Here is a 23070-nt window from a genome sequence, read left to right on the forward strand (position 1 = left end):
CTGCCCCTCAGCAGGGCTCCACCAGCAGAGACCCCACCTGCCAGCTGGGAACAGCCTGTGCTTCCTGCAGGGCTTGGACCCCAGGAGGGTAGCGACAGACAGAAGGCTCCCTTACAAAACAAAATGATTTTATTTGGTCCTTGGAGCCTGAGTGGGAACTGCCTGTGGAGCCTTGGACAGGGAGGGACTGATAGCTGGTAAAACAGCCTGCGTGTCCAAAGAGCTGACTGTATTTACAGGGTTAAAAACATTCACAGCTCAGAGGAAAGGAGGCCTGGGGAAGGGGGAATGTTTCTCTAGGTGTAAAAACCCACGACCCCCATGGGATGCGAGAGCCGTGGGCAGGCTGGCTGCCTGCTGCCCAGGAGCTGCAGGACAGTGGTGGCCGGGCAGGGGACCCAGGGAGCTGGACTTGTGTCCCTGCAGCAGACAAGAACTCTGGCCTCAATACACAGCTGGGGGGATGCTGGACAGGTAGGCAGCTCAGCTCCCGGGATTCTAATGGGCAGCAGCTATGCCCTGTTGTGCCCATGATGGGCTGGGCTGAGGCCATGGGATGGGACTGGTGCAGGGTGCTGGACCCTGGCTACCTGGCCATGGTCAGGATGCTGAGGACAGAACACCTCGCCAGACAGCAGGGCTGGCCCAGCGCCCTGACCCACTGCCCGTCATGGCTTCGATCCTGGTAGGTGCTCCAGGAATTGCATAGTGTCGCAGGAGGGGCAGCTAGACAGGGACCCCTCTGACCCTGAGCCCTGGCCTGTGGCCACCAGGCACCTGCCTCCTGAGGTGCACTACTCAAATGCCAGGGCTCCAGGGACCCCTGCTTGCCTTCTTGAGGCAAGGAGGCTGGCTGGCTCTTAGGGCAAACTGAGAGGGGAAGCTGCAGACCTTGAGCCCCACAGGGGGGTGGTCCCGACTCTCCATGGGGTCTTGGCTCCTGACCCCAGATTTGGTTTTGTGAACAGAGCTCTTGGTTGCCTCTCCCTGGCAGGAGACCCCACACTCACTGTGAAGGGGCAGCCCCCATTTTGGCCCTGGCCACCTGAAATTGTCCCCAGATGGCAGGTCAGAGTGGCCAGTAAGCAGCCTGTCCAGTTCGAGGTATTCTGCTTGGCAGCTGGGAGGCCTGGCCCGGGGACTGAGGAGCTGGGAGGGGAGAGGAGGGACAGGGCAGGGGTGGGGGGCCCAAGGGAAGCTGCGCCCTGAGGCTGGTGGCTCCCTAGGTGGGGTCCTGAGATTCTGGTTCAAGCGTCCTCCGTTGGGGTCTCCCTCATAAAGTGCGTGTGAGAGGCAGTGGGCAGTCCACACACAGCCCTTGCCCCAGGACGCAACAGTCACAGCGGCCGGGGCCCATGTAGGCCAGCAACTTCAGGTGTGAGTGGGGGGCTGTGGGTGCCCCTGGAGGCTGTCCAGTCGCTGAGGAAGGCCTGGGCTGCCTTGCGGTGTGCCAGGCGGTGAGTAATGGAGAAGCCTGCATTGCCTTCCAGCTGGGACAGGATCACCAGGACCTGCCTGGGGGAGATGGCTAGTGAGGACCGGTGTGGGCCTGGGGGTGGGGTGGGGCCGGGGGTTCCCACCTGTGCAGGGGCGGCACGCTGTCCTGGGTGCGCAGGCTGCCGCGCGTGGACACCACGTTGAAGCTGTCGGAGCAGTCGCACTGCACATGCAGGTAGGCCTTGGGGTGCCGGTTCTCCACCACCACGATGAGCCCCGCCCAGCCATGTGTAAGGTAGTAGCAGGTCATGCCCTCGCGGCCCTGCACATAGCCAACATGGGCAGCTGCCCCCTACCACAGGCCTCCCTCCACCACACAGGGACCTCACCTACCTCATGCCGCTCTCCCCGGCTCTCAGTGAGCAGGATGATGGCGTCCGCCAGCGTGGTGGGCTGCGCTTCTACTGGCTCCACCATGACTAGCCTCGAGCTGTACACCGCAAGCACATGTCCAGGAGGCTCAGGGGTACCTCGCGGGACCCCTGCAGAGGGGCTGGAGGCTGTGGGGGGGCATGTGTGAGGGAGCTGGCGGCCTTCCTGCAGGGTGGGCCTTTGGCCTCTGAGGGAGGGGCCTAGGGTCTAGGGGAACCATTACCCTGCATGGTGGGGGGCCCTGGTGGAGTGGGACTCCAGTGGTTGAAGGCACAGCACACCACTGCGTACTCTCCGGGCTCCAGCATGACGTCACAGTTCACAAACTTCTTGACTGCTCTCTTGCTGTGGGCCAGGAGGCGGCCCAGGCTTAGGCGGCCACCATTGCCGAAGGTGGCCCGGAACACCAGGATGCACAGATCCAGGAGGTGGCTGTCCCCCACGTCCGAACGCCTATGGTGGCAGACGGCAAGCTGGGGCCTTGTGCAGTGCGGCCGTGGACCCATCCTGACAGAGCCCCCTGCCTGCTGCCCACCTGCTGCCCTCCTGGAAAAGGGCAAACTCCAGCGAGGCTCGCTCTAGCACCGTGAGTGCCGTCACGCCCACTGGCCCGCTGGCTGAGTTGGGGAAGCAGCCCTGCACCCGCGCCTCCTGCCAGTCTGAGTGCACCTTGCAGATGTCCACGGAATCGAAGTACCTGGGTGGCAAGAACATGCCCAGCTCCTGGATGCGGTATCCACTTCCCGGCAACTACCCACAGGTTCCCAGCTCACTGCCTTCCAGCTGCATGACCACCCCCACCCCACCCCCAAGCCCTTAGCGTCTCTTAGACCAGCATCCAGTGCCACTGATCAGAAAAGTCCTTCCAGCAAGGAAGCACTTGTCCTGGCTGCTATGCTTGGACAGGATGGCTCAGAACATGAGCCCTACTGACCTGGATCCCAGGTCTGTCCAGAGGTGTGGCTCAGAGCCCCCACAAAGGCCAGGACACAGATGAGCTGCTGCCTGCCCAAGATAGCAGGAGAGCTGGCTGTGCTCGTAGCCAAAGGACAGGCAGGCAGCCCAGGTACCTGATGAAGTCGCTGTACTCCATCCAGAACACACCCTCACTGCTGCCACGTGGCATAAGCTCGCCCCGCAGGTGCCCAGGCCAGTGTGGCCACTCGTCTGACCAGCTGCCATTCCAGGAGAAACGGCCCCAGGGGTTCCGCAGTCGTAGGAGCCTGAGGATCACAGGGCTGAGGGGCTATGTCTACACCTCTACAGCTTCCACCCATGTCCACATATGTGGCTGCCCACAGCCAGCCAGGCCCTACCTTGAGCCCTGGACATCACGGACGTCCAGGATAGAGTAGGCGTGGCGGGGGCGCAGGCCCAGGCTCTCATAGGCAGCATCATCTACCTTCATGTTGCCCCCACCACAGGAAGCACCCATGAGGAACCTGTGTGGGCAGAATGGCTCTTGTTGACTGGGATGGGCAGGGGTGGTGGAAAGGGGCTGCTCCCTGCCTTTGGGACAAATGGGTCCCCAGGAACCACATAGGACATGCCCAGGAAGTTTTGACTTAGCCCTCCACCTTGCCTGACCTGGGGCAGGGGGGGACCATGAGGAAACATGGGGCTGGCTCAGGGATCACACATTGACCAGGGCAGGGCAGGTCTTGAATACCTCCCAGGGGCACCCTGTGGGCTAGCACCCCACCCCTGGCTCCATGCAGGAGGCAATGGCCACTGGGCTCTTCCCACAGCCCCAGCCCCACCTGGGGCAGATCCTGGCCAGGCCTCCAGACCATGGCCAGCCTGCGTTGGAGCACCGTGTGAGTCGCAGGTGCAGCTCAGAGGGTGCTGCCCCCCGCGTCTCCCACCGCTCGCCTCGCCTCTCCGCCCAACGCCGCAGGCCATGGCAGCACCCGCCCCTCTTACCCAGCCTCCTTAGAACTCAGCATTTTGGCCCAGATGAGGTCAGTGTCAACGGGTTCCTCGCGGGGGTTAGTGGAGCTGACCTGCAGCGCCAGGCTCTCGCAGGGGGCGCCGGTGAGTGTGGCCAGGCCTTCGATGGCGCGCCCTGCCTGGAGGGCAAAGTAGGAGCCATGCAGCTTGGCCAGCGCCTTCTCGATGAGGGCCACCCACAACTGCTTCCGCTGCGCCTGGGGAGGGGCTGGAGTCACAAGGCCCGCCTCAGCCCACCCCCCACAGGCCCATTGCCCACCTGCAAGGAGAGGAGGGAACCAGCCTCACACCCCTGCTTATTGCCCACCTGCGAGAAGAGAAGGAAGCCGGCCTCGTCACAGGGCAGCATGTCATCCACCAGTACTGTGGTCCATGTGCCATCCTTGCACAGCCGCACCTGGTAGGCGCCCTCTGCGCACAGGCTGCGGGTGACCATCACCCGTTCGACCAGGTCAGGCCGTTCAGCCAGCACTGCCAGGGCACTCAGGAACCTGTGTGGCGTTAGGCAGCTTCACTAAGTGACCATAGCTGGACCAATAGCCTCACCATCCTCCCTTGGGCCTGTGGGCCCTTGCCAGGAGCCCAGAGCCTCACCAGCAGTTCCCAAGCAGCCCCTGCAGGATGTCTGAGGGCCGGAGGGTGTGGAAGACAGACCATGCAGTGCTGTGGTCCCTGAAGACGGAGCAGTTGATCTCATGGGGCCGCAGCCACTGCTTCACACGCTGCTGGACGCTGTCACCCACAGGGAAGCCCACAGATGCGGGCCCTGGGGGGAAGCTATCATCCACAAAGTTCACCTTGTTCTGTAGGGACCATGGCTGGACATCAGGCCAGGCAGGGTGGCCTCACTTCACCTGTCAGAGGCAAAACCTGCCCTCCCAGCAGAGCCCCAGAGCAATGGCATGGGGTCTATGTGCAGCCCAGACTTCAGTGCTCAGAACCCTGACCTGAGTGGGCATTGGGGAACGTGGCAAATAAGCTAGATACCACAGGATGGTGACAGGCAGGTCACAACACATGTGAGCATAGGGAGGGCAGCTGTTCTTTCAGCCACCTTTAGAGGCAAGAGGATGCCACCTCGGGCTCAGCCTCTGAGAGCACAAGGGTGTCCTGACCTCCAGTTTCAGTGGGGTCTCCATGTTGCCTGGAGAAGCCCTGCCTGCACCCTACCTTTCTGTGGGCTTACATGCATGAAGGGGCTTGGAGCAGCAGTCAGCAGGTGGGGAAGAGGCCTCTCACCTCCCGGCAGAAGGCCACGATGTCCTCCCAGAGAGCCTTGGCCTCGCCCTCATCTGTCTGCCGCCGCTTCTCCACATGCATACTCTCTCTACGCTTTAAGGGCGCCACAGCCCTGCGCCGGGTCACCAGGAGCTGGGGTGTGTGGCAGGCTGCACAGTGCTTGGCCCGGGGTGCGTTGAGCAAGGTACAGGCAGGGCAGGCCCATTGGCCTGGACGCTCAGAGAGAAGACTGGTGGCCTTGTGGGCAGAGGGGCCAGGTCTGTCAGTCCCACAGTCTGGACAGTGGGTGGGGGGTTCACTGTGCTCCTGGAAGCCATGAAGCTTAGAGCAGCCACATACTGTGCACCTGGGGGCAGCTGTGGGGTTCCTGAGTGTGCATTTGGCACACGACCAGGTAGTGAAGTCGGGGCTGGAGGGACTGGCGGGTGTGTAGCGCACAGTGTCCCCAGCTAGATCAATGACATCACTGCCTGGGGAGGGGCTGCAGGCCTCACAGCGGGCAAGGATGGTCCCTGGGGCCACCTCCTCCTCCAGCACACTTAGCCGCTGGCCTGAAAGCAGCTCTGCCAGGCGTGAGGCCCCAGCAGCCGTGGCCCGGCCTGGGCCCTGGGGGGGTCCTTTGGAGCCAGTGGAGGAAGAGGGCTGAGCAGCCTCAGGCACAGGTGGCTGAAGCTGGGGGGGTACTTCTCGGCGGCTTCGGGGCACAGGGTTGTTCTGCAGGGTGGGTGAGAAGGGGCTGAAAGGAGGTACCCTGAGAGCCTCCTGATCAGCAGAGGCTGGGCCTTGGCTGGTGGAGGGAGTGTCAGCCTCAGCACCTTCCCCAGGGAGCACTGGCTGGGGTGGGGCAGGTACTACATGGAAGCCTGCGGGGGCCACAACCTCGGGTACCACCAGGGCTTCCGGGGGGATCCTGGGCAGTGACAGTTTTCGGGGGCCCCCACAGGCAGAGCAGGAGCTGGCCACGGGTGTGTTGTGCAATGTGCAGCGTTGGCAGGCCCATCCACTTCCGGGCTCTGCCCCCTCCTCCTCATCTTCTTGCTCCTTCTCCTCAGTGCATCTTCCAGCTGGCTCTAGGGCCACTATCCCTGCTGTCCGCACAGAGCCCGTCTCCTCCTTGCAGCTGCCTTTTGGCTCCACCAGGATGGTGGGTGGTTTGGGCAGGACCCCATTGATGATGGGCAGCAAGGATGCTCCAGGCACAGGCTCTGGGGTGAAGCCACACACCTCGCAGGCCTCCTTGCCCAGGAAGTTCCGGAATGTGCAGCGGGCACAGGGCCACTTCTGTTCCTCTACGCTGAGCCGCAGGATCTGGTCCAGGTCAGGCTTGTGCCGAGGGGCCTCACAGATGGAGCACTGGCGCTGGCCAGCCGGGTTCAGGAAGGTGCAGCGCGCACAGGACCACTCCCCAACCGCGGCCATAGACCCAGGCGAGTGTGTATGGCTGCAAGGAAAGGCCCTGGTCAGGGAAGCTCCTGTGGGGTCCGTGATCATGATGTCCTATAGATGGTAGGACACCACCCTCCCAGGGAGGGCAAATGGTCCTGGGGGAGGCACCTGCCTGTGACTGCAGAACTGACAAACTGGTGTGGTCAATGTGGGGTTAGGCTGTGCAGTGCCCAGAGCTCAGGGGTTCAGGGGAGCTATGGACAGAGACAGAGGGTCTACAACCTCTGGCCCTCCCTTCTGTTAGCTAGACAGTGATAGTTATGGGGGTATTGCATGAAGTCTGCCCAAGAGGGCTGCTCAAGCACAGCTGAGGCTGCAGGACAGACACTATGTGGGCCTGCCCAGAGGTAGACAGGGAGGCCTGTACCTAGCACTGTTCTGAGGACAGGGCACTCCCTCCCGTCAGGCACTGGAACCAGAGGCTGAGCTTAGCACACAGAGGGAGGCTGCCTACAGCCCTGAATGCAGCTCCCCGGGCTAGGAGGGTTCCTGGGTCCCTGGCCTCACTGTTTGCTCCCCAGGCCAAGTCCCTGCTACTCTTGGATGGAAGGGGAGGCACTGGGGCCCAAGGCAAGGTAGGAGGGATGTACTCCTCCAGGGCCTCACCGGGTCCAGGATTGGGGGTAGGGTGGGGCCCGTGGGGCTAAGCCAGGGTGAGGGGGTCTCCATACTACACAATATATCTTAAACTGACTGTAGCTGCTCTGCCTGCAGGAAAATCAATTATTCTTTATAGTGAGGCACAGGCATGAGGCACGAAGGTTGGGCTTCTATCCCTTTTGGTTTAGGAAGAATGAAAACTCGCCTCTTAAAGGGGGGGGAAAAATTCTCCCCTAGCAACACAATTGTTTCCCAGAACCCAGAGGACTCCAAAGCAGATTCTCTGTGCAGGCAGAGACCCTGCAAGAAAGGTAGGTGGAAGCGTGACTGGATTCACATGGCAGAGGCACTTGGTTGCCCTTGTACACTGTCCACAGTGTAGAGTGCACGGCCCAAGTGAACAGAAGGGGCTCCATAGAACCCTGGGGTAGATAGGGTACACTTGGCTGGGTTCAGAGCCCAGGCCAGGCAGTCCATTTTGACCTGGGATTCTATGCTCATAAACGCCAGAAAGACTTCCTGGAGAGAAGAAACCTGTCCCTTTCCCTCTTCAGAGAAAGGCTCATGGTCGAGGCACGGAGTGCAGCATAGGCATACACAGAAACATGCACACACATGCAAGAGCACATACCAATGGACAACTGGCTCCACCTGCACACCCACTTGGAGCATAGCCAAGCTGGGCAGTGGGGATCTGTGTGGGGCTGACCCTTCACAACCCACTCCTCAGGAGGATTTTCCAGAGAGAAGACAGACTGATGCAGCATTTGACATCACACAACTCTCAGGGCAGAGTGTCTTGGCCCTAGGCCCCTGGTCAGCATAGATTTGAGCAGGAAAAACCTCAAAAACAATAGTGTGGGGTCAAGTCTCTGTACCCCTGGGAGCTGGCTAGCATAGCCAGTGCCCAGCTTATATCCAGGTATGGTGTCTGCTAGTCAGACCAGTACCTGAGAGGACATGACAGAGCTGTCCTGGAAGATGAACTGAGTCAGGAAGATCCTGTCCACAGTTTGGAAAGGTTTAAATGAAAACAGGGTAAGGTGGGAGGAACAGAAAGCAGTGGCTCATTTGTGGTTGGGAGAGGCCTGAAGGACCAGGGACTTTGAGGACTGACCACTTCTGCATGACATGGGTCATGATATGACATGAAAGGATGCAGGGCCAGTACGACAGCCAGGAGAACTGATGGGCCTATCCTTCAGCCTCCTTGGCTCACTTGTTCTACTGCCCATCACTCAAGGCTATTCTCCATTTTGAAGGGTCTGGAAGGAGACAAAGGACTCAAAGCCCGAAATCCACAAAACATCAGTAGACAAGGCCAGAATACTACCAAAGTGTATAAGTAAAAGCCTGCATCAACTAGCCACTTGAATGGCTGCGGCAGGAGGACTGCAAGTTTCAGGCCAGCATTGGCAACTTAGTAAGACCCTGTTTCAAAATTTAAAAAATTAAAAGGGCTGGGAATGTAGCTCAGTGATAAAGCACCACTGGGTTCGGTCCCCAGTACCACACACAAAAAAGAAGGTACTTCAAAATTCTCAAAATAAAATGCTCCCAGATTATGCAGCACACAAGTTCAGACCTGAGGCACTTGTCCTGGAGGACACAGAAGCAAATCTACCTTCATAGGAAACTAGCTAACAAGAAAAGGAAACTGAGGCAACTGCCAGAAAATCAACACAGAACACCTGTTGTGCCCTCAGTTCCCTGGGTCTTGCCAACACTCTGTTCTAGCTGAGAAGGGAGGGGTACAAAGTCCACCTGACATAACCAGGAAATGAGTGCTTGGAGCACATGGAGGCTGCACGTCATAGGCTTTCCTCAGGAAGAGATAAATGAGACAGGTGTCCCATTCACAGGGCCTTAGTCAAAGCCGCCTGACTTTTGGAATTGGGCTTCTGGGGCAGCTGGCCCAGCAGGCCACACTGAGACAAATTCCCCTGACCACCTGTGCAGCCCAATGAGTGACCCTGCCAATTCCCCAAAGGCACCAGGCTTGGTTTGGTGGCTCTCCAACTGTGTTCATGGTAGATTCTGCTCTGGGGGCTTCCACCCGACACTCTCAGGGGGACAAGGGCACGTCACTCTTCCTTGGGCTGGCCACAGTCCACAGCCTGGTTGGCCTTTCTGGGTGGGGTGCATTCTCCTTATCTTTTTCTCTAGGTGGCCAATGTCTGAACCAGTTGCTCACTAATTAAGCACTTGGGCAAGACACTGGACACAGGTACCCAGTTACCAGAGAGAGATCTGCAAACTAGGCTGTCCCAGGCTGAGGTAGTCCATGACTTCCTTATCCTTACAAAGGACTACCTGAGGGGGCAGTGCCTGCCTTTCTTGGCATTGTGAGAATTTATTCAAGAAGGCAATGTGCCCAGGTGTACCTCCTCAGAGGTGTCAGGAGTTGTCACTGCTGCCAGTTTCTGCCCAGAGCCCTTCCTGGCCCACTGGTGTCCTGTCAGAGCTGGGAAAGGGTCTGCCAGACTCCCATGCCTGTGCTTTGCTGCCTGCACATGTGTGCTGGAAGGAGTCCTGTAGGGCAGTCACAGTGTAGTGTCAACTCCTATTTTCCCACCATCGGCTGTATCCAGCTTTCCCACACTGCCCTCTCCAGCCAGCAGGTCTATGGATTCCTCAGGTCTTTAACAGCACTTCCTCCTGATATGCCGTGGAGGCTGCTACTCGCTGTTGCAGATAGTAGGCCTAAGACCAGGCCTCCCTGCAGCGTGCATGGGAACAGGCTATCTGAGAGCAATGGCCCCAAGGGAGGTGTCTGGTGGTCAGGGTGAGTGAGGGGGTAGGGGTGTATCTACGTGCACTGTGAGTGATCCTTCAAGCCAAGACCCAAAGTCTCACAGCAACACATCTATGCTCTGGGCACAGCCTTGGCAGTACAAAGGGCACACTCCAGAGCCAACACCTGTGGTGCTAGTCTGAGGTTTCAGCTTTTCCTGAATGGCTACCACCATTCTCCTGACAGTTCCAGGGAAGACAGTCCTGGGACAACCACAGTGTCAGTGCCCAGAGAGCATGATGGCTGAGGCTGCCTGGAATCCATACCTGGACAGCCTTCCTGAGGTCTCCAACTCTGGTCCTGGGGTGCATGAAAGAGCTGAGAGGGCCTCTCCCTCTGGAAAATGGGCAGGGGAGAAAATGCTTTTCTCTATATTTCTTCGTGATGCTTAGATATTTACTGAATATGTGGAACTTCTCTTTTTGGTACTGGGGTTGAACCTAGGTGCACGTCCCAGCCCTTTTTATTTTGAGACAGGGTTTTGCTAAATTGCTGAAGCTGGCTTTGAACTTGGGATCCTTTTGCTTCAGACTCCTGAGTCACTGAGATTACAGGACTGTACCACCACAGTCTGGTTGAATGTGTGAAATTTCTATGATGAAAAGAACTATGCTAAAGTAAAATTTGTAAGTACGACATTAAAAAAAGATTTTAAAACCTTGAACCTCAAAAAACAAAAATTTGAATTTTTATCAGCACACATGAACTTAATCCCACCCATGCAGCAAGCATGTCAATGCTCATTGCTAGAATGCTGCCTGCTGATGCGACAGATAATGCAGGTCAGCTGTAGTGGCAGCCAGCCTCCACCTAGGCTCAGGGGTTCTGCTCTTAATGATGTCTTTGAGAATATACATGCACGGAATACAAAGATGTATGTGGACAGATGAAAACACAAGAAGATGCTCAACATCATTAGCCACCAGGGAAATAACACTGCACAACATAATGGGTAGTTAGAGTAAAAGAGACTGACCCAATGAACACTGTCTAACATGGGGAAATGCAAGTAGTGTAGCAGGTTCTCAGAAAGTTCCATAAACTCACTGTAAGCCCCAGTAATTCCACTCTAGGATAATCTACCCAAGAAAAAGGAAAACACTTGTCCACACACAAACTTCAACATGAATGTCCACAGCAGAATTGTGCATAAAAGCCAAGTGGAAACAACCCAAGTGTCCATGAGCAGAAACAAGAGGTGGGCTATACTAATGACAGACTACTGCTCAGTGAAGAAAGGAATGGAAGCTACTGTTGGTGCCAGGTATTGCCTGAGGATATCATGGTGAGGGAAGCAGCCAGACACAAGGCCACTTGCTGCATTTTTGGAAAAGGCAGACCTATTGTCAGGAAGCATGTCAGTAGCTGAGGCCAGTGTGGGGGTAGGGATGAGGGTGACTGCAAAGGGGACCTCTTTCAGGGGCAGAGATGCTGCAAATGGGTTTGTGAGGATGTTTGTACAAAGCTACAAACTGACTGAAAATGAACCACACTATTAACAGATGTTAATTAAAATATGTATAGGGGGCTGGGAATGTAGCTCAGTAAGACCCTGGGTTTGATCCCCTCACTGCTCCCCAGCATCTGTGGTGCAGATAAGGGGAACTGTAACATGCTCCAATGCCTTCTTGTGCAAGAGAAGCAGTGCTATTTCCACCAGTGGCCACTGTCCTCTCTCTGCACCTCAAGTTCCCTAGTGGCTCTCATCCACTAGGGTAAGTCTTAGACAAGACATTTTCCTGAAGCCTCACTGATCCCCTCTAGCACCCCCTGATTCCTGGTCTGCCAGGAGCTCAGACTTCTGTACCAAAGCTAACCCTGGAGGACAATTCTCCACATGCGGCCCACAGCTCCATGTGGCCCACCCCTTCCTGTGCCTACAAGATGGCAGGCAGGTAAATGAGCTGTCTGTGGAACCACGGCCAGGTACTGCATTGCAGTTGCCTCAGATTGAGGGACAGGGATGTGTAATCTCAGATCAAAGGCCTGGGCTCCCAAGAGAACGAAGCTACTGCCACCATATCTACCCCAAGGCCCCAAACCTCAAGAGTTTGGAGAGCATCAGGTCTTCTCCAAACCAGCAGCAATGACATGCTGTGTGGAGGCAGCAGATGTAGGCCTGTCACTGTGTCCCCATGCTAGAGCAGCAGCACCACAGGTAGGATTCAGCCCTGAGTCCATGGGATGCAAGCCAGAACTCGTGTGTGAGCCAGCCTCCAGGTTGGCAGCCTCTACCTCCCAAGCCAGTCTAGAGACTTTTTTGGGGGGTAACTGGGGATTGAATCCAGATTATTCTACCACTGAGCCACTTCCTCAGCCATTATTTTTAAATTTGGAGTCAGGATCTTGCTAAACTGCTGAGGACAGACTTAAACTTGTGATCTTCCTGCCTCAGCCTCCCAAGTTGCTGGGTTTAGAGGTGTGCACCACTGCACCTGGCTTCCAGATAGTGTTCACAAGAGCAGGCCACCGGAAAGAAGTGCCCAACAGTGGGATCAGCAGCACATCCTGGCCCAGGAGGGTCCCAGACCTGCTGGGTCCAAGGTGGAGATAACTCAGAGCCTGGATGCCCTTGGCCTTCAGAAGCAAGGTGCCCAAGACCTGAGAGACAGAGGCCCCATCTCCGAGCATGTGCCTCTGCCAAGGAGGGACGCCCTGAAAAAAAGAGGCCTCCTTCCTGAGACCCCTATGGGGCAGCCCTTCCCCACCCTCTTACCTTCGGGCCCGGGGGCGTGGGTGCTGCCTGGCAACCAGGGCACTCCCCCAGATGGGCCCCCCAGGGCCACTCCTACACCAGTCAGCCGCTGCTGGGGGCCCTGGGTATGGTGGCCCCCGGGGGAAGCCGTGGTCTGACTCAGTCTCAGTGGCCAGGGAGGAGGCGGAGCTCCCCATGGCCCCTCTGATAGCGGCCACGATGAAAGCCAGGCCTGGTCACCTTTGGCCGGTGGCACACGAACAGGAGCATGGAGAGAGGAGAATGCCCACGCCGGAGACAGGGTAGCCGGCTGGTCAGTGACACAACAAAAATAAACACAGAGAGAGAATAAAAGAGAAAAGAAACAGTGTGATTTACAGATGAAGCCCTAGATCCTAGGAGGGTTTCCCAGCATGCCAAGTAGCTCTGGGTGTGGGGACAGGCAGGCACAGAGACCTGGGCCTCACCCTGAATATTCAATACTACAGGCTCTTCCCAGAGCCAGGTCCCACAAGGGGTGGAGGTCAGGTTCGAAAGGCTAGCACCCTACAGAGCTGAAGTACCCATCCATCCCTCGGCTCAGGGCATACTAGAGTCCTAGGATGTCACCTTGCCCTGCCCCTGAAACCCAATAATCCCCCAATCACTTGTCTCTGGTTTTCAAAAGTGTTCTATTCCTTAGAAAAGGGATCACATGGCTGTCTTTGTCTTGTGATGGGGCAGAGACCACAAGGATGGCTAACCAAAGGAAAAGGAGGGAGCTGGCAGGGTTGATCCAGGCCTCAGAGAAGGGCACTTGGAGGCCCCAAGAGTTAGAGGAAGGGCAGCAGCTGGCCACACAAACCCACATGGCCCCAGACCTCGAGAAAGACAAGAACCCAAGGTTTACCAAGGCTGAGGGCAGGGCTAGCCCTCTGTCTCTCCTCCAGAGAGATTTACCCCAGGGGTGACCAGAAGGAAGCCTCACTGGGACCTCCGCAGATGGATTATCTGCACTGTGGGAGAGGCCATCTTATTACGCCCACTGGGTAAGGGAGGTTGAAAATAACCCTAGGAGGACCTTCTGAGGCTGACCTACATGGAATACCTGGTCCAAGCTGGGCATCTGGGCTGCCTTTCTGATTGGGTTGATTAATAACAGCCTTCTGTGGCCACAGTGGTCCCCACCCCTGTACCTGATGTTATATGACAACAGTCCTTTCCCTGGCTTCTGCATAAGTCCTAGGGACACTAAATCTGGTCAGGGTGCAATGGTTTACCAAAACAAGGTGCTACATTAAGTATCCTTGGTGCACGGGTAGCCTGGGGTAGCCCTGGTAGCTGCTCCTGTGTGGTAGGCAGATGGGCTGCATGGTGCCTTTGAGTCAGAATGATGGCAGGGAGGACTCCCAGCACTGGGCCTAGCCCCTCCCAGACACCCCCAAGCCACAGGGCTTCAATCAGAGCCAGTCGAGTTCCCTGTGCAGCAATAATGTCCGCCTGACCGCCATCTCCCTCAGAGCGTGAGGGGTTGTTTTTCCCAAGAGGCTGGGGAGGTGGATGGGGTGGGCGCTAGCAAGTCCTGTGGCTGCTCAGGCCTCTCCCCACGGCAAACCAGGCACTGAGCACACTGGTGCAGAACAGGGCTGCAGACCATGGCTTGAGGGTCAAATCCAGTCTGCCAGCAGAACAATGATGACATTTTTAACTGGCTGGAAAAATCAAAAAGAAAACAACACTTTATGGGAGGTGAAGATTATGTGAAATTCAAACTTCAATGTCCCCAAATAGTCATACTGGTAGAGGCCAGCTCATTTATTTAGGTGTCACCTGTGCTTTCAGAGATCATGTGGCCCCCAAATCCAGTGTTTCCTGTCTATTCCCTAAGGAAGGCCTGGGCAGCCCAGGCCAGAGCAAAGCTGCACAGGTTCCGATGCCCTACAAGCCACCCTTGGGTAGCAAGAACTCCAGCTCCACATATCTAGGATGCTTTTTTGTTAAAAATATTTTTAGTAGTTATAGATGGACACAATGCATTTATTTTTAATGTGGTGCTGAGGATTGAACCCAGTGTCTCACACATGCTAGGCAAGTGCTCTACCACTGAGCCACAACCCCAGCCCTAGGATGCTGTCTTGACAGCATAAAATCATCTTACAGGGCATCACTGAGATACTGAGTTCCCTTTCTCAAGCTCTCTGGACTGTTATCATTCAGCTTTTCTTAATGTGGACATGCCACCTCATGGGACTCAAGGCCCATGTGTGCTGGTGGCTTCTGAAGGGGTAGCAAGCAAGCATAGCGGTGAGCCTGTGGGTCAATTTTGAGGATCAAATTCAGCCTGCCAGTTCCCGGGGCTGCCACTGCCAGGGGAAGTCTAGCCAGTAACCCAGTGTCAGTCCCACATTAGCAAGCACTCCTGCCTCTCCTGAGGTTATGCATCAGTGGCAGAGCAGCATGGAACAGAAAAGGAACAAAGAGCTCCTCCTTACAGGAGCCTCCATGGGGAATGGCTCTGGCATTTCTGGTGCTTCCCTCTTGCAGTCAAGCCCTGAGCTGATGGTGAGTGGAAGCCACATCCGTGGAAGAAACTACTCACAGCCAGGTCCTGAACTGGTGTGTTCCAACAGCGGGCCTTGCCCATACTCACTTGTGAATGTAGGAATTGTGCACCTCAGAGGCCACCTGCTTGCCTTGAGGGCACCATATACCCTGCCCTTGAGGGTGCCATGTGTGCTGCTAGAAGCACAAACTCCTGCAAGCCCCCACCTGTTCCCTACTGGTCTCTTAGCAGGCCTGGGGCAAAGATGGTGTCCACCAATACAGGGGAGCACTCTGGCCTGAACATCTCTCTCCCCTGAGCTCAGAGGACACCCTCCCAGAACAGGATCCAATCTGGGGAAATTTCCCAGTGGTCAGGCAAGGAGGCCTGTTGGCAGGGGCATGTGGGGATCTTTCCTGGAGGACAGGGACAACATAGTCCCTTCTTGCTGAGTGCTCAGAAGAAAAGGAACAAAAAGGCACATGTCTGTAATCCCAGCAACTTGGGAGGTTGAAGTAGGAGGACCAAAAATTCAAGGCCAGCCTCAGCAACTTATCAAGACCCTGTCTCAAAATAAAAAGGACCAAGGGATATAGCTCAGAGGTAGAGTGCCCCACACCTGTAATCCCAGAAGCTCAGAAGGCTGAGGCAAGAGGATCACAAGTTCAAAGCCACCCTCAGCAACGTAGCAATAGTGTCTCAAAATAAAAAATAAAAAGGGCTGGTGATGTGGGCCAGTAGTTAAGTGCTCCTGGGTTTAATCCCCAACTTAAAAAAAAAAAAAAAAAAGAGGTAGAGTGACCCTGGGCTTGATCCCCAGTACCAAAAAAAGCAAAGGAACAGAGAAATGGCAGGGAAAAGTGATGAAGACTCTGTCCTGGCTGACCCCAGTCATTCAGGGGACTGAGGCAGGAGGACTGCAAGTTCAAGGCCAGCTTGGCCAACTTGGCTAAAGTCTGTATCCTAGATAAAATAAAAAAGGCTGGAGCTGTAGCTCAGTGGTAGAGAGCTTGCCTAGCTTGGGTGAGATTCCTGGGTTCAATTCCCAGTATCATAGAACAAAACAAAACCCAACCCCACCCTCTGTTTGCTTCCTGGGACACAGCTTTTAGTCCCAATCCTGTTCATGCCACCTTTGGTGGGTAACCCCATGTGTGGACAGCTGTGCAAATGCTCCAAAAGTCCTCCTTTAGGGAGGTTAAGAACTGTACTCAGGGCCTCCATAGGCATAGGGAGCTCAAGGAGCCCTGCCTGAGCTGACGTTCCTCTGGCTCTGGCCAGCCTTCTAAAGAGGTGGTGGTCACCCCGGTAGTCCCATCCCACTTGTCCAAGGACACTGTGGATGATACTTTTCAGGCAAAGAGACTGGGACACACCAGCAGATATGCATCATTTATGAGGCAGACCTCAAGGAGTGCCCAGACTCCCATCACAGCTCCACGACCAAATAATCTGGGGATAGAGTGGGATATTTTACAAAGTAGTGCTGCCCACTCTGTCTCTCTAGATGTAACAGGAGGGTGAGGGCCTTACACAGAGCAGAACACAGTCCCTCCCCATATGACAGGCCTGAGTTGCCCTTCCCAGGGCCATCCACTCCTGAAGAACCCTGGGCAAAGGTCGATGCTCTGGCAAGTGCCCTCTGTGCTTGGCCCATCATGTGTTCAGGTACTCAGCAGACACCAGTGGCCTTTGCTGTGTGCCAGACTCTTTTAGTTACTTGGTCATGGCAACCAGTGATGCTCAGAGGCCCCTGCAGGGTGGCTCACTTTCTCATCGCTGTATGACTTAACACTTTTCAAAAGTCAGAGTACAATGATATGCAAGCCTCCAGGCCTCAGTGGGAAAGGAAGGGTGTGGTGAGGAAGAGATGTTCGGTCTCTAGGCCTGGTAGACTCCCTGCATGAGCACAGCCTGGGTTCTGCACCAGCCTAACCCTGGGACAGCCCCAGCCAGTTCCTTCAGGGCTTTCTTTTGGGAACCACTGCCCTAGTTTTAAATGGGGCAACAGCCTATATCTGGTCTCAGGGAAGCATGGAAGTGAGGCCACCAGTGCCCTGAAAGGACAAGGTACTAATTACCCTGGTTCTACCTGCCCTTTGCCCCAGTCCCAGGGCCCACACTGCAGTAGCCAGAGTAGAGTGACATCACCTTCTGCCTGGAACTGCTCCCCAAAGCTGGAATACCTCACTCCCAGAACAACCTAGGGATGGTACCCAGCAAAGGCCAGGAAGGTGTCCACCCTATCCTGTGCTCCTGATGTGTGTGCAGGCAAAGGGTCCCCAGTACTTGTCCTGTCCTGCTAATCTGTAATACACGCTGCCAGGGGAGAGCAGAGAGAAGCACAAGTTGAGCAGGACAGGACCCTGTTTCCTATACAAAAGGCCATCTTGCCACTGTTTTAACTGCAGCAGCTCCAGTAACACCCGTACCTGGAACAGGATGTGGGGGACAGCAGGAAGAGTGGCAGTCCCAGCCCAGCCTGACACCTATTACCATACCCCAGAATTTCACTCACCTGACCAGGAGGACCCCAGGTCAGATGTGACACCAAAAGTGAGCTGCTGCCTGGGATGATGTTCTGAGCTGTTTCCCACAGCTTAGGGACAACTGGAACCAATGCCAACTACAGAAACTGTGAGAGGAAACAAAGCCTTTGCCTTGTAAGGCGGAAGGACCAAGGACAGGGAGTGAACCTTCCCTCTTATCCCTATAAGAAACCAGGCCAGGACCCACCCCAGGGGAGGACTCAACTGTGACCTCTGCCCCCCAGAACTGGCAGGTTGGCATTCCCTGGGGACAAGTGGAGAGGTCACTCCCCAGAAATGTCAGCAGCTCCCTGGCCAGGCCCCTCAGGGATGGAGGACAAGGGGAAGCTGTGTCAGGGTTTGGGGCATGCACATGCTCCACACCAGTTCTGCTCCGGCATCTCTATTGGGTACACAGAGGGAGCTCCATCTGGGGCCAAGGGCAGGGCACAGGGAGACACCCCCAGATAACAGGAGGACATCCAGGAGAGCAAGGTCCCACCAGGTCTGCCCTTATGGTGTCTTGGAATGACAAGACCATGGCCCCAGTCTTGGAAACATGGTTTTCCTAAGGGGGGTTCCCAAAAGGTGGAGAACCAGAATCTGTCAGAGCATAACAGTAGGTCTGGAGGGGTTCTGGAGCCAGGGAACCAATGAAGGGTCCAAGGTACCAGCCATAGAGAGGGGTCCTCAGCACCCCAACCCTGCTATTCCACAGTTTTATAGCCCAAGCTATCCCATAAACAAACCACAGAACTTGGGAGCTGAATCCAAAGACACCAAGTTCCTGCTGGATTGCTGCCCTGAGTCAGTACACTCCTCCAGAAGTGTCTGGACTCTGGCCTGGGAGTGCCATACAGTCTTTGAGTTTATTTGCACAGGCCAGACTCCTGGAAATGGTTCTGACTGCCCATGTGGCCCAGGTCCTACCTCTCATTAGGGCCCAGAACCACTTGGAGGGTTTCATTGTCCTGCCACAGCACACATGGATGAGGGCCCTTTTCCTGTTCGGAACTCCACCTGTCCCACAACTGAAGTAGACCAGGGACCTGGGGCAGCATGGTGTAGCTGGCTTTTCATTGCCCTGGTTTGAGGACCCTGACCTGTCTAGTCTAGTTCTAAAGGCCTGTGGTCAATTCTAGACCAGCCAGAATGGCAGAGGAGACTGTTCAAGATCCTGTCTTGACTTCCCTCAGCCTGGCACTGCTACAAGGAAAGACCCTGGGCAAGAATCCAGGGGCAGAGCAGCACCATAGACCAGCACCAGTTGGGGAGGGAGCTTGGGCTGCCAGGAAAAGGTGCACAGGTGGCAGCAGGGCTCTGGGCAACAACAATCCCAGTTCTGTTCTTCTCAACACCTGATCACCATGGAGGGACCACTGTCATGGCACTCACTACCCTATCCTTCCTTGGGCACTCTGCAGTCTCCTGCACCAGCTCAGATCTTGCCCTGTCATGTGAACAAGGGACAGTGGATACCACCATTCACTATAGCAGGCAGGATGCTGTCCACCTCAGAGAATGAACCACGGAGGTTCTGAGTTGAAATTCCACCTACTGAAATAAAAGTAGGAGCACTTTCTGCCAACAAGCTTGGGAAGAAGCATGACCTGTCCCCTCATCCTCTCAAGCTGAAGCTTTCCCACCATGTGCTACAGGGCAGCTCTCTTTTAAGTTCCAGATTTCTCCAAGTATGTCCAATCTTAAAAGTTCAGCCACTAGCTCAGGAAGAAAATCAGGACTTAACACTGCATGGTCCATGAGACACAATATAGCACTGGGGCTCTAGCTGTGGGCCTCTTCAGATTAGCTCTGGGACTCCCCACTTGCCCAGGAGACCCTGGGGGCTGGACTGAGAATGTTGGCCTTCTTCAGTATGAGAAGAAGAGATGGGTTTCCTGAGCAGCTTAGGACAGGAATCTGGAGGGTTATCTACATACTCATACTGCTGCATCCTAGGCAGGGACAGGGGGTGATACTGCATGTCTTTTTGTGTCTTAAGAGACGCCTTATTTATGCATTGTGAAAAACATTATGCTCTTCAAAACGGTATTGTCAGGGAAACAAGCACATACTTAGGATTTTAGTTCACAAGTTCAATATTGTTTAATGTGGAATGCTATTTTTAACAGAGAAAAAAATATACAAGACAAGCACTTGGTTTGTGTGTATATGGTGCCGGGGACTGAACAATGGACTTAAAACATGTGAGCCAGCCCTTTTTGAGACAGATTCTCAGGTTGCTGAGGCTGGTCTCAACTGCCTCAGCCTCTGGAGCAGCTGGGATTACATGCATGTGCCACCATACCTGGCTGCACTCTTGTTTTTTGGCACTTTCATATTTCTTTCTTCTCAATGGTGGAAGGAAAACCCTGGCCTGGGTGGTCTAGTGACCCCATTGGTAGCAGAACAGAAATTCCAGGGGCACCCAAGTCCTCCACTGGCCCCAAAGAGAAGCAGACAGGAATACAGAATCCTGTTCCACAGCAGATCTCTTGGCACTTTCTTGCCCAGTAAGTTCTGGCTTCTCCATAACCACCTCTCCAGAAAGGCAGAGATTCCAAATAGCTCCAGAATTTGCTGTCATTCCCATTAAAAGGGCATGGGGGTAGGATTGGACAAGGAGCAGAAGGTCCAAGAGATTCAACCTGCCTGAGTAATTAATTCCAAAGGGCAACTTTTTCAAGAAAAGTGGAAGAGGTTCCCTCTTCAGTGAAGCACATTGCTTTCCCAGAGGAGCCAGAAGCTGCAAGACCTGTCCACAATGAGCGTAGCTATGATGACATTTTTCAAACAGCAGTTATCAACCTGTTTTCCCCCTAATATCCTGAAGCCTTGTCCAGGCATGTCCTCCAGTCTGACCACCATGGAGTTGGAGGTAGGGGCAGTAAAACCATGACAGTGTGTCTGTTTGCCTGGACGGGAGCAGAGAACCCAAGGCACATGTCCCACGTGGTCTCACAACACACAGACTTGCCTGCCTCAATGCCTGGTGAGCCTTGTAGGAGGGATAGCCACATCATTGGACAACCATGCAGCAGAATGCAAAGGGACAGGAGGACTGCCCAGGGCTATATGGCCCTTCTGGTCTTTGCACCAGGCTAGGGTGCCTCTCTGTCCTCCCACAGCTCCCATTCCCTGTACTACATGGGCCTGGCAGCAGGCCCTGTCCTGATGGTACCATGCAGAGTGGCCCATGGAGTGACAAGACTGTGACTAAATAGGTCTCCAAGCCCAGCCTAGTCTACTCACAGCCTTCTCTGGCACCTTCCAGTGACACGAAAGAGTCACAAGCCAGCAAGTTGATTCCTTAGACTCAGAAACAAGCTGTGGTCATATGATGCCACCCCTTCCCCATTTCCAAAGAGGCTACAATGTTACAGAAACAACCCTTACCCCCACCCTAGGCTTCAGAACCCAACTGACCCAGAGCTGCTGTGTGAACAGCTGACTGAGGATGCTTACGGGCCACCTGTTCAGTGCAGGGCTGGACAGAGCTGGGCATGGGGCCTACTGAGAGACAGAAATAGGACCCACCCTCTAAGTGTTTGCACTCAGAAGGGGAGATGTGTGAAACAGGAATGCTGCCAGCAGAACCCTGTACAGAGAGCCAGTACAACACTGGAGCCTGACAAAGACCTTCTGGGCTCTCTTGGCAGGACAGGGCATGGGTTAAATGGCTCTGCAGATCAAGACACAGTGGTAGAGCCTGTGTCCTTGCTGAGAAGTTAGAGATGAGTTAGGCTTTAGGTGAGAGGGAGTGAGGAAAGAGTGGGGAAAGAGAACACCACATGGCACCTCAGGATGTACCCATGGTACCAAGTGCTCTAGTGGATGTGGAAAGGGTACTAGAAGGTCCTACAGAGCTACAGCAAACCAGCAAAAGAACCAGAGAGCCCTCTTCCAAGGACCCAGGGCAGAGTTCAGAGCCTGCATGTGTGATGAAAAGACAGATCAATCCCACAGCTGTGCCTCACAGTTCAGGATGGCCCACAAGGTCAGAATGAGAGTGAAGTGGCAAATCACCAGCATGCCTGCATTCCTGTACGTGTGTTTCTCAAAGAGCCCAAATTGTTTCCATTTAATATCATTTGCCTTCTCAGTATCTGTCCCTACCTGGTGCAGTGAGCAGAGACATCACACTGAGAGCTTAAGGGCTGTACCTGGGGCTGCTCTGTCTGAATGGCCATGAGGATGAATGCCTTCCTTCAGGCTCTTCACAAACCAGTTCATGAACTGCATGTAGTTTCTGGAGGTTTTCAGGCCAGCAGAACCCTGGCTGGCCTGAAACAAGGAGGTTGAAAAGTAGCCTTTGTGAGTCAGAACCTGGAGCTTCAGTTCTCTCCACCCTTCTCCTGGCAGCAAATGCTATCCCTCAGCCAGTTTCCCACCTGTTAAGATGGGAGTTACCAGAGTGCTGCCCCACTGCCTGGGAAGAAGCCAGGGGGAGGTTGGTGTAGGCAGGGTCTGACACGCAGGAGCTTCCACCATCATCAACACCAGGCAAAGCCTGTCTTCCCTTTGTGGAGCGGCAGAGGGACCTCAGGTTCCCCGGTAGAAAGGCTGAAGCTTTCACACAGGTGTAGGGTCAGGGGCCAGAACCAGGCTTCCTTTAAGACCCACCTCCCTTGCTAAGCTACGGAGCTCTGGCTGCCCCTGTCCGCGCCGGGCCAGGGAAACACAAGCTCTTGCCACTCTTTGCATTTAGAAAGTCACTAAAGCTGGACAGGCAGGATTACCCCTGGCCGTCGGCACGCTCCACACCGGTGACTCACTTCCGCAGCGTTCAGCCCAGGGCAGAGGGGAGCTCCCGGGAGGAGTGCAGGCCCGCAGGCAACCAGGGATCACCCAGGCCTGGACTCGGGTTCCTGGCCTCCCGGCTGCTTCCGGGTCCTGTCACCTGCGGTCCGGCCAGGGTCACCCGGCCGCACGCCGGGCCTCCCTGTCAGGCCCAGAGCAGGTGCCGGGGACTCTCTAAACGCCCCGCCATCGCCAAAGGCCCGCGGGGAACAGGGAGGCGGCGGCGCGGGTGGCCGCGGGCGCTCCAGCGGCCGCCCCGGAGTGCCTGGCCGGGAGAAGAGGGCACTCAAGGACGGGCCGGCGCCGAGGCCGCCATCGCGGGCCCCACGAGCGACCCGCGCCGCCAGGCCCCGCGCGACCGGCCGCCCGTGGACTCACCTCCGCGCGCCGGCGGCGCCTCCTCCGCGGCCGGGCGGCGCGGGGCCCCCCGGCTCCCCCGAGAGGCACGCGCGCCGTCGCCGCCGGCTGCGCCGCCCCGCCGGCCTCCCGCGCCTCAGCCGCGGAGCGCTAGCCCTCCCGCCAGCCGCCCTGCACCGCCTCCGAGCGTGGCGCCCACGGCGACATGCGTCAGGTCGCACGCGACGCCACGAGCGCGCCGGGCCGAGCTCCCATAGGGCCGCGCGGCGCG

The 23070-nt window shown here is 55.9% G+C and overlaps 1 protein-coding gene across 1 annotated transcript; it reads right to left on the reverse strand.

Moving 5' to 3' along the window:
* Window positions 1–124: 124 nt before the first annotated feature.
* CAPN15 (calpain 15) lies at window positions 125–22969 on the reverse strand. The gene is made up of 13 exons (XM_081299843.1): window positions 22821–22969; window positions 12615–12903; window positions 5059–6499; window positions 4414–4622; window positions 4127–4310; window positions 3793–4016; window positions 3186–3311; window positions 2940–3092; window positions 2405–2566; window positions 2093–2322; window positions 1831–1997; window positions 1581–1759; window positions 125–1515 (listed from the first exon to the last, which is right to left on the reverse strand). Exons 2-13 carry the CDS (start codon window positions 12788–12790, stop codon window positions 1338–1340), a joined length of 3429 nt encoding a protein of 1142 aa, XP_081155969.1. The 5' UTR covers window positions 12791–12903; window positions 22821–22969; the 3' UTR covers window positions 125–1337.
* Between the last annotated feature and the right edge of the window lie 101 nt (window positions 22970–23070).

Source organism: Spermophilus citellus (assembly GCF_964194105.1).
Source record: "Spermophilus citellus genome assembly, chromosome: 6".
Lineage (NCBI taxonomy): Eukaryota > Metazoa > Chordata > Mammalia > Rodentia > Sciuridae > Spermophilus > Spermophilus citellus.

Coding starts and splice junctions, on each gene's coding strand:
- CAPN15 (XM_081299843.1), bottom strand. CDS start 12,790: ATGGGGAGCTCCGCCTCCTCCCTGGCCACTGAGACTGAGTCAGACCAC. Junction 4,623..5,058: donor TCGTGGCCTTCTGCCGGGAG/GTGAGAGGCCTC, acceptor TGGTCCCTACAG/AACAAGGTGAACTTTGTGGA. Junction 3,312..3,792: donor CTGAGTTCTAAGGAGGCTGG/GTAAGAGGGGCG, acceptor CTGCCCACACAG/GTTCCTCATGGGTGCTTCCT.